The following is a 17,443-nucleotide window of genomic DNA, read 5'->3' on the forward strand; positions in this document are numbered from 1 at the left end:
TGCTGAACCCAGCTTACAAAACGACACCACACACCCACACTAACTACCGAAGAAGCTACAGCCGGAAGCGCGACCAACTAGCACAGCCAAAGCGCCTACGAGACTCGAAGAAGAGCTGGAGTCTAGAGTGTCGGGCCGGAGCTCACTCGAGAGCGAGCCATTTTCACGCGCGCCTCAACAGGACTCCTCCGTCGCAGAAACGCCACCGGAAGCCGACCACCACCGGGGGCCAACCCTCGTTGCTCACAAACCGAACAGCAGCACCAAGGAAGCTCGACAAGGGAGGGGAACGAAGCAAGCCTTGCCGACGATCGCCGAAGAATCACCTCCGTCACAACCCTCGGTGAGCCTTGCGCTGTGGGCTCCAAGACGGTGTCTTCAAGAAGAGCACGACACCGGAGTGCCGCCACCACCCGATCCGAGGATCTTGGGTTTTCACCCGGACGAAGTAGTGGAACGGAGAATGGCCTCATGACACCTTCAACAAGGGAACGCCGTCCGCGGACGCCGCCGCCGTGGCCCGAGGGGCAAAGGTTTCCCCTTGGCAACATCACCACCAACTACACCCCACAACACTCGACTCGCCGACCACCACGCCGCCCTCACGGCCGTGGTCACCAGCCAGCACCAGAGTCATTGGCTCGCCCGCCAACCAACATGACTCCCACCGACCAGGGCCGCCGCCCCGGCACCCAACTCTGAGCACTGCAAACTGCTAAGCACGAAAGACACCATTGTGAGGGCCGCAGACGCCGACCAAGGACTCCGGGCCGCCAAAGCACCGCCGCCGACCCCCTGGGAAGAGCACCCCTTGCTAGATCGACCACCAAACCGCCCCCGAGGCGGCCGGAGCACGCAGATCTGGGCAGAGATGGGCGGGCTCGAAGGGGCCCGGGCCCCTGCCCGGCCTGAATCGAGGCGGCCAGACCCGATCTGGATCCGCACAGCCCACCCTGCTGGTCTCCTCCATGGCCGGCCAGACGAGCGCCGTCGCCCACTGCACCTTGCCGAGCTGGACCTCAACCCGGCGTCACCGCGCATCACCAGGTCGCCGCGCGCAGAGTTCATGTCTTTTTTGGCCGATCTTGTACGCTAGTACTAGCAAGAAGTGAAACCTTGCCACGCTCAAACGTCAAACAAGAAAAGTCCGGTCTCGCGCCGACCTCTCTGAGCCACTAACAATAATGGGTACGTGATACACGCTGCCAAGGGATAATTAAATTGCGACGTACAAATCTTTGCTCCGAACGACCTCGCTAAGTATATTGTGGTGTGGCCGATCGATCTCCTCGAATTCAATATGGCGAGCAGGAAGAAGCTAGCAGAAAATCTTCAGATTTCCTACTAAACAGCTAGCTGTTTCTCAATTGGGAAACAGCCACTTTTACAGCCGTTCGATGTCTTCACCAATCTTGGCGCATCTTTTTTCAGCTTCCGTTGAGTCTCCCGCACCGCTTCTCTTCTTTTTCATTTTTCAGCCTTTCTTTTGAATTCCCTTTCTCATTTCCCCTTATCCCGTCAGAGTGTCTCCCGTTCGGCTCTGTCCGGATCCATGGCGAGGGGAACTTCGAAGGCTGCAGCGCGGGCGGTGTCGGAGCGGTCGAGGGCTGCAGCGCGGCCTGTGTCGGAGCGGTCGGTGGCTGCAGCCCGGCCGGTGTCGGAGCGGTCGGGGGCTGCAGCCCGGCCGGTGTCGGAGCGGTCTGGGGCTGCAGGGCGGCCGGTGTTGGAGGGGTCGGGGGCTGCAGCGCGGCCGGTGTTGGAGGGGTTGGGGGCGACAGCGCGTACTGCTTCTGGGGGCGGGGCGGTGCCGCTCGTTACCGGGAGTGATGCGTCGCCGCAGGCGGCGGTAGGCGCGATGGGGAGATGTGCATCTCCTGTTCTTCTCCGTCCACCGGGGAAGATGTCAGCGATTTGCGAGCGCAGAAGATCTGGGTCGCGTCGACGTGATGGGTAATCTCTTGTTTCCCATGTCCTCTGCCCTTTTGTTCTCCGATTTGTGGTGCCAGGTGCCTGGTAGGTTGTGCTCGAGGTCGCGCAGTTGTGAGAGACGCAGCAGTTGTTGTTGATTCGTATGTGTAGTGCTCGATTTTGTCTCGATTTCACTGGATTTCGACCTTAGTTTAATTTTGGAGTCGCATGAGTTTTGAGAGACGCATCAGTTGTAGTTCTCGATTTTTGTTTCGATTTCACTGGATTTAGGTGCTTCCTGGCTCAAGTATGCTGCTGCTTCTCTTCCTAGTCCCTTTTATCCTTGAGTGTGGATATAGGATGGGGATTTGTTACGATTCATGCTGTGATTAACACCATTCCCTTTGGACGAATTTGCTGTCACAAGGTCCAAATAATGTGCCAAATCACAGTTTATAGAAGTACATATAGAGCAATATGCTTTAGTCTCAGTATCCAAATGTACAGGAGAAGTAGAGTAGGGTCACCAATTCCACTGAATAATTTTGTTTGATTCGCCGAGAGAAGGCAGGTCTTTCACTAATTCACCTGACATATAGTCACTTCTCTTCAGTCTTTCAGTATGTTAATTTCTGTGAGGATGGGGTCTATGGTTTTAGTGAATGAATCCCCTTCTCCTTCGACTATGTTTGTTATGGTGCCTCTTTTGACTTTGAGAAACTTTTGAAAGTGGATATAGTGTGGGTTGATTTTGTTGCTATTAGTGGTTGTATATTTTGAAGGTTGAACCCTTTTGGGATTTAAGTGCTGCGTTGGTGTATATGGCCTATGTTAATTAGCAGTGTCATGCGTTTTGTCATCATGCTTTGAGCTATGGTCTTTAATGTTTGGATTATCATAGATGAACATGGCCATTCATGTTTTGGTTAGTGTGCATGGATCAAACAGTATTTATATTAATGTTTTTGGTGGGTGTGCAATGATTTTCTGAGCACTATCTTATTTACCCTGTCAGCCTTCTATGTGTTTTAAGTATTCTTCAGTTTGTCAGTAATTTCTTTTCTTCAGATTGAATCAGTATGTCGGTAATTTTCTGAGTTTTGTGTCCAGCTTGTTATGAGACAGATTGTCCTCGACACTATTGAGTTTGTGTAAGCTGTCAGGTACACTTAAAGTAAGGATTTCATCTGGTAGCTGGGTACTCAAACATTGCTTTTCCTTTTTCGCTTGAGCCTTGCTAGCTAGTTCATGAGCTATACTTTTCTCCCAATTTTCACAAAATCACAACCAGATAACCAAGTCGTCAGGCATGCAATATTCTTGTATACGATGTAGCTTCTTTTGATGTATTGGTCTCTGCCTTTTTGGCAGCAGCAACTGCATTTTGTGCAATCAGACATGATACTCACATGATTCAGGTTGTAATACACCCTAGAGGGTGACCAGCATTGATATCATGTGCCTGTTTCCTCGCCGTCCCAACAATTGTCGATGGTTAGGATGGCCGCCCCCACTGTCACACTTTTCTGGTTGGTCACCATTGCTCATTTGTATTGTCAGGGTCCTATTTTTCTGTGGTTGCGGTAGCTCGTAGTTTGGACGTAGTGTCGCGGATGAAGTTGGTAAGTGGTGGGAGTCGTGGCCTCGGGGGTGGCGTGGTCGGGCTATGATGAGCATTGTCCGGTTCCTGTGGCACAGGCGTACAACGCTGTTTCTAACGACAACGACATGTAGAGGCGTTATGATAGTAGCTGGTGGGCATCCAGATTCCAAGAATGGTCTGGTCATCTGTTCGTTAATTTCCAGAATTCCTGGTTAACCTCAAATGCCCTTGATTATGGAATGTATATTTTTATTTTACACTCAACTGTGACAGGAATTGAACTATGGACGTGCAATCTATTTCAGGGTCATTATACCTGAGCATCAATTTTATTGTTATGGACTTTATATGATTGCTTTTATTGGTCTGAATGTTGTACTTTGTTGCTTAGGTTTGTTAGCATGCATTTGGGTTGGTTTTCGTTTAGGTGTTTTGTCGAGCATGAATAGGAACACCAGTTCGTGCAGTTGTATTATCTAGTGTAGGAACTGCAGTTCATTCAGTTGTATTGTCCTGCTAATTGGTATAGTTGCTTGAATATATAGATTGGTTTCTTGTGTATTGAATTTGATCAGAAATTGCTGCCGTAGATTCTCGACCTGCTCCCTGGAACAGTTGAACTGTGTAGGTTTTGATCTTATATACATGTCTCTGTTAGTGTGAACGTCGAATGGGCTGTGAATGTTGAATGCGCTGATTTGTTGTCTCCGGAAAACTACCATCTCTAGTGTTTGTATTTGTGCATGAATTTATGGATTGTGGAATTTACAGACTACTTTTGTCCGTAAAGGATGTTGAAAGTTTGTCAAAATGTGTATATATCTAGATACTCCAAAATTTTGACATCCTTTTATGGACGGATTTAGTAGTAGGTGTACACATCTGTCCTGAGAAATACAACCAGCCATACATGCCCTCTTTTTAGCTGAAATTAGTTTTTAGCTGAATTTCATTTAGTAGTTTTTAGTATTATCCATGATGGCAGGCGAGTATGCGTAAGTTACATAGTGTTTGGCAATATGTAGCTTGGAAAACCATTTTCATTTTGCTGCATGTTGGCATATTATGTTCAATGTAAACTTATAAGTATGAGTAATTCATAGTTGCTGCATGCAGGTGCTTTTTCTTGAACACTCCTTTTGTTCGATCCGTTGCTGCAATTCTGGATGTTTTCCAGCAAGAGCAAACACAACATCAGTGTGAATCTTGATTATATCTTTTCCTATTCGTTTTTGTTTGTGATCCTCTGACACTATCTTTTTTCTGCTTTGTAGTGGGGAAGCTGGAAGAAGTTTCGGCGATGATTTGTCTGGGAATTTAAATCGTATTGGTTCATGTGATTACGATGCTGATTTTGGGTTGTCACATATGGATAGCTTTTCATCTAGTGATAAAGTATGATAGTTGTCTGTGCATTTACCTTTTCAGCTTTTTCATGGTTTATATATGCATATATTGTTTTTCATTCATTGTTGTTTCTTTTTCTTTGGAAGGAAAATGCAAAGCCAGGGAGGAAAAGTGTTTTGGATGATGCATTGTTTCAGTTTTTTCGCAAAGAGGTTCTTTAGTTCAATTTTAACTAATTATTTAGTTTTTGTTTTATTTTTGATCATACTTATTTTTTGCTTGTTCCTTGATGTTTCTATAGGCTATCAAATCTCTCAAGAGGGACTTTTCCAAGTTCTGCAAAGAGTCTGTCTTATTCTCTAAGGTTTTTTGACGTCTTTTATATATGAATTTTGAATGCTATCATATTTTGTGATTCTTTGAATTCTTTTTCACAACCTTCTTTTACCTTTTTTCAGAACAAACGGTTGAAAGAGCATTCTATTGGCAGAGACTCATTTACTTCATATTCCATTAAGTACTTCTGTGACATTTCGAAATCATTGACTTTTCGTCGTAAGGAGGTCATAAGGAATTTTGGTTTTGGTCATCTTTTGTTGCTTGAGAAATGTGAGATTCCTTCTCCGTTTGTTCGCTGGATCTGTTCTTGTGTTGATCATGTCTCCCATCAGATAATTGTAAATGATTCCAAGATTATCTCAATCTCCAAGGATTCAGTTCATTTTGTTACTGGTTTGCCAAACTCTGGGTCTGTCCCTATGCCTGATAGTGATGGTGGTGCCAAGTTCATTATGAAATTATTTGACCGCTGTCGGAGATGCCTCACATCACTTTCTTTGGCAACAAGCTAAAGTCTCAAGATGTTTTGACCGACACTCGAAGTTTTTGTGTGCTTTATGGTTATTGCATTCAAGTGTTTTCTGTTTCCTACAAGCAATGAGCTCCCTAACACGGATTACTTGTCTATTCTCGAACAACCTGAATCTGCAAGTTCTTTTGATGTGTGCGCCCTTGTTTTTGAACATCTTGTCTCTGGAGTTTATAAATACAACAAGTCTTGTAAATTGAAAGGAAGGAAGCCAAAGGTCTTTGAGTTCTGCTACTATTTTCTTGCTGTGAGTTCATTACTCGAAGTATTTGTTTATGCTTTGCTATCATCAATTTTTTTGTTCTATTTGGATGGTGTGTAAATATGAAATGTTTTTGCAGGTGTATTATCTTGATTCTCTGGATTTTGGGGCTAGAATTATTGATCAAAGTGTTCCGAGGATTTCTGTCTGGAATGGTAATCTGGTAAAATTCTTCTCTGATTTAGACCATACAAAGAATAATATATTTGGGAAGCGACATCTGAGGAAAAACCTATCGTCTTGCTATACTGAGGTGTGTGTTTGATTATATTCATTGTCTTTTAATAGTATGCTTTTTTCTTCGCAAATGGTTTTGATTATATTCAATTGTCCTCTGGATTATACATATGGTTTTGATTCCTTTTTGTCGGTATGGTTTCTAGGGTGAGCTGCAAGATGTTTCGAAATGTGTTAAGGATGCTTCCCGCATGTGTTCCGAAATATCTAGTTTTTCTTTGGCTTTCAAGAACAGTTTGCACTTGAGATTTGGTAGTACACTTGAGGGCAAGGTAACGTTCTAAACCTAATTTTTTGATGTTTTCATTAGATTTCTTACATGAATTTTGGTTTTGCGGCCTTATATTTCTTGTCTTCTTTTCTACTTTTATTATAGATTATAGATGGCATAATCGATTCATTTCAATCCGCAATTACTTCGAAACATCCTCCCGTATGCAAATCTGAGGTGTGTGTTAGTAATGTGTTGGATTTCTTGATGAAGTTGAAGTCTTCTGAAACTAAAGTAGTACCAGAAGCATCTGCCATACCCAACTGTGAAAATGTGAATTCCAAGGGCGTTGCATCTCTAGACAGCAACAAGCAAATCAGTTCGGAAGCTAAGGTTGTCTTCATGTTAATTGTGTCCTTTCTATCTTTTTGCTTTTGTTACTTTCATTTGTGTTTCTTATATATGTCTTTTTTCTTCTTTTTCTGTCGAGATTAGTTGGACATAGCAAGCAATCTGGGTTTCATTAACCAAAACGAATTCTTGCAAACAGTAGGATGCAATTCAGTGAAGAACAATTTTATTGAAGTTTTTGGTAACTCTCTTTTCCCTTTGTTGTAGCTTTATTTTTTAGACGGCTTTTCTTAAAGTATTAAGATGCAATGAAGTGAATAATAATCTTTTTGCACATTTTTGATCAACTTATCTTCTGATTCATTTCCTCAACAGAAAGTCCAGAAGTTGTGATGACTAAGACAGCTGAGCCTTCCACTGTCGACATGTGTACTTTGTGTACTTACTATTGTTTTGTGTCATCATTTCTTTTTTGTATAGGAATATCCTGTGATATATAGTAATTATTATTTGTAGATAACATACCGATTTTCTGTTTTGTAGCTCCTACAATGCTTCCTCTGAAAAAGGTTATGTCAAGGTTCCCGCATTTAGTGCACAATGATCAGTTTTTGCTATCGTCAAAAAACTATCCCACTGGAGTGAAAGATTCTTCAGCATTTGTTATTCATGGTAGCAATAATGACAACAACAATGTCCAGCAATCTATATCTTTTGGAGGTTTTGTGGTCGAAAACAATATCACATCTCCTATTTCGAAGATTAATTTTTCGCAAGCTTTTGTTGAGCAGGTAAAGTTTTTTCTATACTTTTGTACGATGCGTCTGCTTATTTGTCCTTGTATGTTAGAGTCAGTAGTATATGTAGGTACATTCTCTCAAATAAAAATTCTAATTATATTTTTAATAGGATGTGTCTGCATTTCTGAAGCCTCAAGGAGGTACAGTAAACAAGAATAGTAATAGAAGCAGCACTATAAGTGGATCTAAAGGGGCTCCTATTCTTGTACATGAGAATTCTCCGAAAGATGTATGTGTTCTTCTTTTTTTCATGTTTTTATATTGATCCTCTTTTTCTATTGATTTACTTATTGTCATATACATAATTTTTTCGACTTTCTTCTTTGTTTTGTTTCAGTTTATGGATTAGTATTATGTTTTGTTTCAGTTTATGTTCAGTTTATGGATTAGTATTCAGTAATATGTTTAGTTTTCTGTAGCTATTTTTCCATACGAATTCTAGCAATGCACTCTGTTATTTGTGACACTAATTTTCTGTCTGGTGTTGTTCCCCAAGTTCAATCTTGTAGTAGTGTACCACACATGGCAACTCTACACGGTAGCTCTTTTACTGGAGTCCTTGTACTTGTGGTGGAGTGTGTATACAACATTATTTAATTAGTGCTGAGTTTCCATTTGAGAAGAACTTCTAATGTTTAGTGTCTTTTGTTTTAGTTGCATGATGAATTCTTGTAACCAACAAGTGCAATTACATAACTTCGAAGATGATATGTGTTCTTAAAGACACATTTTCACTGTATATCTGATTTCTCGGTATTGTTGTTCACTATGGCCATAGTGACTCGTCCTCTGAAAGTTCACTCTAAAGTTGCTTATATACACCAACAAGTTCTAATAAAAATGTGTATTTAGATGCATCTTCAGGAAAAAAAATTGATCCTTGAAACAGGCTTTGTCAAGTTTAAGTAGTATAGTTGGATGAGTGATGTAAAAGTTGAGCATGCTATCAATCCTCTGGGTTCCCACTGTACCTCGAGGTCACTCCTTTGTTTGCATAATGCAGTTTGCATAAAACCTGTATTTCTTCTTTGCAGAGTTTACTCGTTATGTAGCTGCCTCAGCAATATGTGTTAACCTGTCAACCTGAAAAGTTGAATGTAGTTTGTTTTGTACATGATGATGTAGTGCAGAACACAGAGGCAACACTACAATCACTCCCTATACATATATGTGACTCCTTTGTTTTGTTTCCTGATTTTTCATTTTTGTACCATGCTTTTTGTAACAGATGTTGAAATCTTCAAAAGTTTCTAATGGGTCGAATGATTTCCGCGCGAGACAAGTTCAGCTTGCTAGTGAAAGTGATGAGTTGTATAACAAGTTCATAAAGAAAGATGATCAGCAGCCTATAATTAAAAAGAATTTTCACAATAGCAACGATGATCATGTTGATCTGTCACAAGATGTTGCTGAAGAACAGCTCCCAAAAGATGATATTATCATCCTTCAGCCTAAAAACCCTCTGGTCCTCCCTTTGCTTCAGAATCGCCGTTTCCCTGTTTCAAACCTCGATGTCAAAAATTTCTGTTCTATTGTAGAATTGGCATACACAAAAGGAGTTCAAAAGTATGTACTTATCCTTTTTCCTCATATTATATATGTTGTTTCATCACTTGTGTGGTTAATTATGTTCAGGTCATACAGCTAGGAGTTCAAATCTTTTTTATTGGTTTGCTTATTTTGTTGTTTTTACTGGGTTTTTCTCTCAGGTCGTACTGTGTGAAATTTTCCAAAGTTCACTGTAGCTTCATATCCTTAGGACAATCTCTACAAAGAGAAGGGCATGTTGATAACTTCTTGATTCCAGTTTTTTGTCGCAAACTGTTTGAGGATAATCACCCTAGTAAATCTGGGAGGCATCATTTCTTCTCCTTTATCGGTGTTAGTATCTTCAATCCCTTATTTTTTCATTTGTTATGTCAGTTTTACTACATTTCTCTTAGACCAGCTTACCCTATTTTTTCATTTTGGTGTTCTTTTTTCAGGAAAATATCCTCGACTATAACAATGATGTTCAGCTAGGATTAATTGCTAAAGCTTTTATTGGTGCTGCATCAGCAAGTAAAGGGAAAAGATTGGAGCTATCCGACAGGGTATTTTTATAATTCTTGTTTCCATTTGAGCATTTTTAATAACATCATTTTTTTAGTCTACTCTCACTTGTGTTTCCATCTGTTTGATTTTCTAGCTCTTTTTCCCAATATGCCGCTCACGTCATTGGTTCACCTTCTCTGTGGATTTCAAGTTTAAGTTGTTCGTCTTTCTTGATTCTCTGTATAACAAAGATGATGATTTCCACACTTCAATCAAGAATGTCCTTGTAAGTAGGGTTTTTATTTTACTTTATCTTTGCATTAAACTCGTCTTTTTGGGCTACGTGTATAATCTGTATCACTAATATTTTACAGCCTTTTTCTTTCTTGTCTCCCTTTTTTCATCTTTAGATCAACAACTTTGTAAGACTATGGCAAATTATATTCAAAACTGAAGAGAATATGTTCAAAAAAATTTCAGTAATGTATGCAAAGGTTCCAAAGCAAGCCAACGCGTAAGTTTACAACCACTATATCATTTAATGGTTCAACTTGATGATTGTTCTTTTATTTTGTTAAATACATATTTCTGACCTTTTCATTGGCTTTTATGTGTGTTATTCGTAGTGACGATTGCGGGGTGTTCACTATGAAATTTATGGAGATTTTCAAACCAGAGGTGAACACATGCTCATTATTTTCCAAAGAAGATATTATTCATATCAGGATTCAGTTTGCCAACCAGATCTATTTTTGCCAAAGGAACAATGTGGATAAATCAGTTGTTGTCAACTACAAGATTCAGGTTTATATTTATTTTTTGGTGTTGTTTTAAAATCCTTTTCTATGGTTCATAGTAGTTCATTTATAGGAGTCCTTTCTTCTTTTTTTGCAGGCATAGGTCTGTTTTGCTGTTGTTTCGGAAAGAAGAAGTAGATTTTATATTTGTCATTTGTAAATCTATAAGAACTCTCCATTAGTCATTGCTGTACTTATTTGTCTTAGTTTCCTGGAAGACTAAAATAGTATACTCATATATACTTTGATTCATTTCATTTTTGCAGTACCCTCACTTTTATTCTTCTCATTTTTATTTTCTTGCCACGTTATCTTTTCTTCTATTTTTTTGGGGGGGTATTTTTTAGTATTTTTTGCGTATGGGGTAATCTGGGGTAACTCCGCCTATCCATCATTTTTTGCTTCTCTATATTGGATAGCCGGTTCCAAGCCCGGATAAAGGAGGAGGACTGATGTCTACGTTCCCCCTCCTTTCCTGTAGACAGTGTTGGGCCTCCAAGTGCAGAGGTTTGTAGAACAGCAGCAAGTTTTTCCTTAAGTGGATCACCCAAGGTTTATCGAACTCAGGGAGGAAGAGGTCAAAGATATCCCTCTCATGCAACCCTGCAACCACAAAGCAAGAAGTCTCTTGTGTCCCCAACACACCAAATAGGTGCACTAGTTCGGCGAAGAGATAGTGAAATACGGGTGGTATGAATATATATGAGCAGTAGCAACTGTGCTGGAAAATAGCTTGCCGGCGTGTAGTTGATGGTGGTAGTATTGCAGCAGTAGTAACACAAGTAAAACAAGTAAACAAGCAGTAGTAACTCAGCAGTATTTAGGAACAAGGCCTAGGGATTACACTTTCACTAGTGGACACTCTCAACATTGATCACATAACAGAATAGATAAATGCATACTCTACACTTTTGTTGGATGATGAACACATTGCGTAGGATTACACGAACCCTCAATGCCGGAGTTAACAAGCTCCACAATAATGCTCATGTTTAAGTAACCTTAAGTGTAAGATAGATCAAAACGACTAAACCAAGTACTAGCATAGCATGCACACTCGTCACCTTCATGCATATGTAGGAGGAATAGATCACATCAATATTATCATAGCAATAGTTAACTTCGCAATCTACAAGAGATCATGATCATAGCATAAACCAAGTACTAACACGGTGCACGCATCGTCACCTTTGCACACATGCAGGAGGAATAAAACTACTTTAATAACACATCACTAGAGTAGCACATAGATAAATTGTGATACAAACACATTGCAATCATAAAGAGATATAAATAAGCACTTCACTACGCTCTTCAACAGTGAATAAGTACTTCGTGAAATATAGCCTAAGAGACCCACACGGTGCACACACTGTCACCTTTACACACGTGGGACAAGGAGTCTCCGGAGATCACATAAGTAAAACCCACTTGACTAGCATAATGACATCTAGATTACAAGCATCATCATATGAATCTCAATCATGTAAGGCAGCTCATGAGATTATTGTATTGAACTACATAGGAGAGAGATGAACCACATAGCTACCGGTACAGCCCCGAGCCTCGATGGAGAACTACTCCTCCTCATGGGAGCAGCAGCGGTGATGAAGATGGCGGTGGAGATGGCAGCGGTGTCGATGGAGAAGCCTTCCGGGGCACTTCCCCGCTCCGGCAGGGTGCCGGAACAGAGACTCCTGTCCCCGGATCTTGGCTTCGCGATGGCGGCGGCTCTGGAACTTTTCTCGTATCGTGGCTTCCTCTGTAAGGGTTTTCGATGCAGGGGCTTTATATAGGCGAAGAGGCGGCGCAGGAGGGTCAACGAGGCGACGACACCATAGGGTGGCGCGGGCCCAGCCCCGGCCGCGCCACCATGTCATCTGGGCCCACAGGGCCCCCTCCGCGGCTCTCGGGTGTTCTGGATGCTTCCGGGCAAAATAGGAACCCGGGCGGTGATTTCGTCCAATTCCGAGAATATTTCGTTACTAGGATTTCGAAACCAAAAACAGCGAGAAAACGAGAACCGGCACTTCGGCATCTTGTTAATAGGTTAGTTCCGTAAAATGCGTAAATACGACATATAATGTGCATAAAACATGTAGGTATCATCAATAAAGTAGCATGGAACATAAGAAATTATCGATACGTTGGAGACGTATCAGCATCCCCAAGCTTAGTTCTGCTCGTCCCGAGCAGGTAAAACGATAACAAAGAGGACAGGGTGTTTCTACACCCGGGTGCATGTGCACCCTTTATTTGAAATGCATATTAAACATATTTTAAAATGTTAGAAAAATACAAATAAAAATTCCCCGTGTATACCTTGACATATTACATGCTTACAAAGTTGTTTCAGCAAAAACCGATATGTTTCGTGCCTTGTGCAAAAAAGACAAATCTTTGGTGCTAAAATAGTCTATTTTTTGAGGCATTATTTGTCTTTTTTACACAAGGTAGAAAAATTGTTGGTTTTATGTGAAACTTTACGTCCACACATAGAACATGTCCCTCTATATGCTAAATTTTTTTACTAATTTTTTTATGTTTTGGAAATATGTTTTATATATACCAGGTGCATATGCACCCGGGATCAGATTTGGTTTTCCGTAACAAAGATAATTTCTTAAGTGACATGCCATCATAACCTTGATCATACTATTGTAAGCATATGTAATGAATGCAGCGATCAAAACAATGGTAATGACATGAGTAAACAACTGAATCATAAAGCAAAGACTTTTCATGAATAGTACTTCAAGACAAGCATCAATAAGTCTTGCATAAAAGTTAACTCATAAAGCAATAATTCAAAGTAGAGGTATTGAAGCAACACAATGGGAGATTAAGTTTCAGCGGTTGCTTTCAACTTGTAACATGTATATCTCATGGATAATTGTCAACATAGAGTAATATAACAAATGCAATAAGCAAGTATGTAAGAATCAATGCACAGTTCACACAAGTGTTTGCTTCTTGGGGTGGAGAGAAATAGGTGAACTGACTCAACATAAAAGTAAAAGAAAGGTCCTTCAAAGAGGAAAGCATCGATTGCTATATCTGTGCTAGAGCTTTTATTTTGAAAACATAAAGAGAGCATAAAAATAAAGTTTTGAGAGGTGTTTGTTGTTGTCAACGAATGGTAGTGGGTACTCTAACCCCCTTGCCAGACAAACCTTCAAAGAGCGGCTCCCATTTTATTTTATTTTTGGGTGGCACTCCTTCCAACCTTTCTTTCACAAACCATATGGCTAACCGAATCCTCGGGTGCCTGCCAACAATCTCATACCATGAAGGAGTGCCTTTTTATTTTAGTTTTATTATGATGACACTCCTCCCCACCTTTGCTTTCTCAAGCCATGGCTAACCGAATCCTTCGGGTGCCGTCCAACAATCACATACCATGGAGGAGTGTCTATTTTTGTTAATTAATTTGGGACTCGGGAATCCCATTGCCGACTCTTTTTGAAAAATTATTGGATAAGCGGATGAAGCCACTAGTCCATTGGTGAAAGTTGCCCAACAAGATTGAAAGATAAACACCACATACTTCATCATGAGCTATAAAACATTGACACAAATAAGAGGTAATAACTTTTGAATTGTTTAAAGGTAGCACTCAAGCAATTTACTTTGGAATGGCGGAGAAATACCATGTAGTAGGTAGGTATGGTGGACACAAATGGCATAGTAGTTGGCTCAAGGATTTTGGATGCATGAGAAGTATTCCCTCTCGATACAAGGTTTAGGCTAGCAAGGTTATTTGAAGCAAACTCAAGGATGAAACGGTGCAGCAAAACTCACATAAAGGACATATTGTAAACATTATAAGACTCTACACCGTCTTCCTTGTTGTTCAAAACTCAATACTAGATATTATCTAGACCTTAGAGAAACCAAATATGCAAATCAAATTTTAGCAAGCTCTATGTATTTCTTCATTAATGAGTACGAAGTATATGATGCAAGAGCTTAAACATGAGCACACAATTGCCAAGTATCACATTATCCAAGACATTTTACCAATTACTACATGTAGCATTTTCCAATCCCAACCATATAACAATTTAACGAAGAGGAAACTTCGCCATGAATATTATGAGCTAAGAACACATGTGTTCATACGAACCAGCGGAGCGTGTCTCTCTCCCACACAAGGGTGAAATTATTAAGAGAACTAAGATAACAAAACAAAAGCTAAAATAAAAGCACACAGACGCCCCAAGTAAAGTACATAAGATGTGACTGAATAAAAATATAGTTTCACTAGAAGAAACCTGATAAGTTGTCGATGAAGAAGGGGATGCCTTGGGCATCCCCAAGCTTAGATGCTTGAGTCTTCTTAAAATATGCAGGGATGAACCACCGGGGCATCCCCAAGCTTAGACCTTTCGCTCTTCTCGATCACATTATATCACCCTCTTCTATTGACCCTTGAAAACTTCCTTCACACCAAACTTCAAGCAAACTCATTAGAGGGTTAGTGCATAATCAAAAATTCACATGTTCAGAGGTGACACAATCATTCTTAACACTTCTGGACATTGCACAAAACTTCTGAAAGTTAATGGAACAAAGAAACCCATTCAACAAAGCAAAAGCGGCAATGCGAAATAAAAGGCAGAATCTGTCAAAAACAGAACAGTCCGTAAAGACGAATTTTAAGATGGCACCAGACTTGCTCAAATGGAAAAACTCAAAACTAATGAAAGTTGCGTACATATCTGAGGATCACGCTCGTAAATTGGCAGATTTTTTCGAATTTTCTACAGAGAACTGTGCCCAGATTCGTGACAGACAGCAATGCTGTTTCTGCGCAGCGATCCCAAATATAACATCAACTTTAACATAGAAACTTTACTTGGCTCAAAAACTTGATAAGGAGAGGTTGCTACAGTAGTAAACAACTTCCAAGACTCAACAAAACAAAAATTGCTGTAGTAAAATAACACATGGGTTATCTCCCAAGAAGTTCTTTTCTTTATAGCCATTAAGATGGGCTCAGCAGTTTTAATGATGCACTCGCAAGAAATAGAAGTTGAAGCAAAAGAGAGCATCAAGAGGCAAATTCAAAACACATTTAAGTCTAACATGCTTCCTATGCATAGGAATCTTGTAAATAAACAAGTTCATGAAGAGCAAAGTAACAAGCATAGGAAGATAAAACAAGTGTAGCTTCAAAAATTTCAGCACATAGAGAGGCATTTTAGTAACATGAAAATTTTTACAACCATATTTTCCTCTCTCATAATAACTTTCAGTAGCATCATGAGCAAACTCAACAATATAACCATCACATAAAGCATTCTTATCATGAGTCTCATGCATAAAATAATTACTATTCCCAACATAAGCATAATCAATTTTATTAGTTGTAGTGGGAGCAAATTCAACAAAGTAGCTATCAAATATAGGAGGTATATTGTAATCATAATCAAATTTATCCTCCATAACAGGTGGTAACAAAAGACTACTATCATTATAATCATCATAAATGGGAGGCAAAGTATCATCAAAGTAAATTTTCTCCTCAATGCTTGGGGGATTAAAAATATCATGCTCATCAAAGGCAGCTTCCCCAAGCTTAGAATTTTCCATAGCATTAGCAACAATGGTGTTCAAAGCATTCATAGTAATAACATTCCCATTAGCATGCATATAAAGTTCCATGGGTTTCTTAATTCTTTCTTCAAACACATCATGTCCTAATTCAAGATAAAGTTCATAAAGATCTCTCATATTTTTGTTGTTTTCCATTATGCCTAACTAGTGTAAACAAGAAACCAAATGTCGCAATTGCAGAGTCTAAAGGAAATAGCTTCGAGTACTTACAACGGCGCCGGAAAATAGCTTAGTAGCCGAGATCCGGAGTGTGAGTACCTTTTACCTTTCCTCCCCGGCAACGGCGCTGTAAAAGTGCTTGATGTCTACGTTCCCCCTCCTTTCCCGTAGACAGTGTTGGGCCTCCAAGTGCGGAGGTTTGTAGAACAGCAGCAAGTTTTCCCTTAAGTGGATCACCCAAGGTTTATCGAACTCGGGGAGGAAGAGGTCAAAGATATCCCTCTCATGCAACCCCGCAACCACAAAGCAAGAAGTCTCTTGTGTCCCCAACACACCAAATAGGTGCACTAGTTCGGCGAAGAGATAGTGAAATACAGGTGGTATGAATATATATGAGCAGTAGCAACCGTGCCGAAAAATAGCTTGTCTGGCGTGTAGTTGATGGTGGTAGTATTGCAGCAGATAGTAACACGAAGAAAACAAGAAACAAGCAGTAGTAACTCAGCAGTATTTAGGAACAAGGCCTAGGGATTACACTTTCACTAGTGGACACTCTCAACATTGATCACATAACAGAATAGATAAATGCATACTCTACACTTTTGTTGGATGATGAACACATTGCGTAGGATTACACGAACCCTCAATGCCGGAGTTAACAAGCTCCACAATAATGCTCATGTTTAAGTAACCTTAAGTGTAAGATAGATCAAAACGACTAAACCAAGTACTAGCATAGCATGCACACTCGTCACCTTCATGCATATGTAGGAGGAATAGATCACATCAATATTATCATAGCAATAGTTAACTTCGCAATCTACAAGAGATCATGATCATAGCATAAACCAAGTACTAACACGGTGCACGCACTGTCACCTTTGCACACATGCAGGAGGAATAAAACTACTTTAATAACACATCACTAGAGTAGCACATAGATAAATTGTGATACAAACACATTGCAATCATAAAGAGATATAAATAAGCACTTCACTACGCTCTTCAACAGTGAATAAGTACTTCGTGAAATATAGCCTAAGAGACCCACACGGTGCACACACTGTCACCTTTACACACGTGGGACAAGGAGTCTCCGGAGATCACATAAGTAAAACCCACTTGACTAGCATAATGACATCTAGATTACAAGCATCATCATATGAATCTCAATCATGTAAGGCAGCTCATGAGATTATTGTATTGAACTACATAGGAGAGAGATGAACCACATAGCTACCGGTACA

General features: G+C 40.3%; 1 protein-coding gene and 1 long non-coding RNA gene across 2 annotated transcripts; both read left to right on the plus strand.

Annotated features, from left to right (window-relative positions):
* The first annotated feature begins 1,849 nt into the window (after positions 1-1,849).
* On the plus strand, positions 1,850-5,493 carry LOC124688622. Its single transcript, XM_047222275.1, has 5 exons — positions 1,850-1,950; positions 4,786-4,906; positions 5,005-5,070; positions 5,160-5,203; positions 5,317-5,493. Exons 1-5 carry the CDS (start codon positions 1,856-1,858, stop codon positions 5,327-5,329), a joined length of 339 nt encoding a protein of 112 aa, XP_047078231.1. The 5' UTR covers positions 1,850-1,855; the 3' UTR covers positions 5,330-5,493.
* A 3,864-nt stretch (positions 5,494-9,357) lies between these two features.
* On the plus strand, positions 9,358-9,812 carry LOC124690231. Its single transcript, XR_006998761.1, has 3 exons — positions 9,358-9,468; positions 9,573-9,680; positions 9,776-9,812. It is a non-coding gene; the product is annotated as an uncharacterized LOC124690231 (long non-coding RNA).
* Positions 9,813-17,443: the final 7,631 nt, after the last annotated feature.

This window comes from Lolium rigidum, chromosome 2 (assembly GCF_022539505.1).
Source record: "Lolium rigidum isolate FL_2022 chromosome 2, APGP_CSIRO_Lrig_0.1, whole genome shotgun sequence".
Lineage (NCBI taxonomy): Eukaryota > Viridiplantae > Streptophyta > Magnoliopsida > Poales > Poaceae > Lolium > Lolium rigidum.

Excerpts from the sequence above, each read along its gene's own strand:
- LOC124688622 (XM_047222275.1), top strand. The coding sequence starts at position 1,856 with ATGGGGAGATGTGCATCTCCTGTTCTTCTCCGTCCACCGGGGAAGATG. Across the intron at positions 1,951-4,785 it reads GGGTCGCGTCGACGTGATGG|TGGGGAAGCTGGAAGAAGTT; the intron begins GTAATCTCTTGT and ends TCTGCTTTGTAG. Across the intron at positions 5,071-5,159 it reads TTCAGTTTTTTCGCAAAGAG|GCTATCAAATCTCTCAAGAG; the intron begins GTTCTTTAGTTC and ends ATGTTTCTATAG.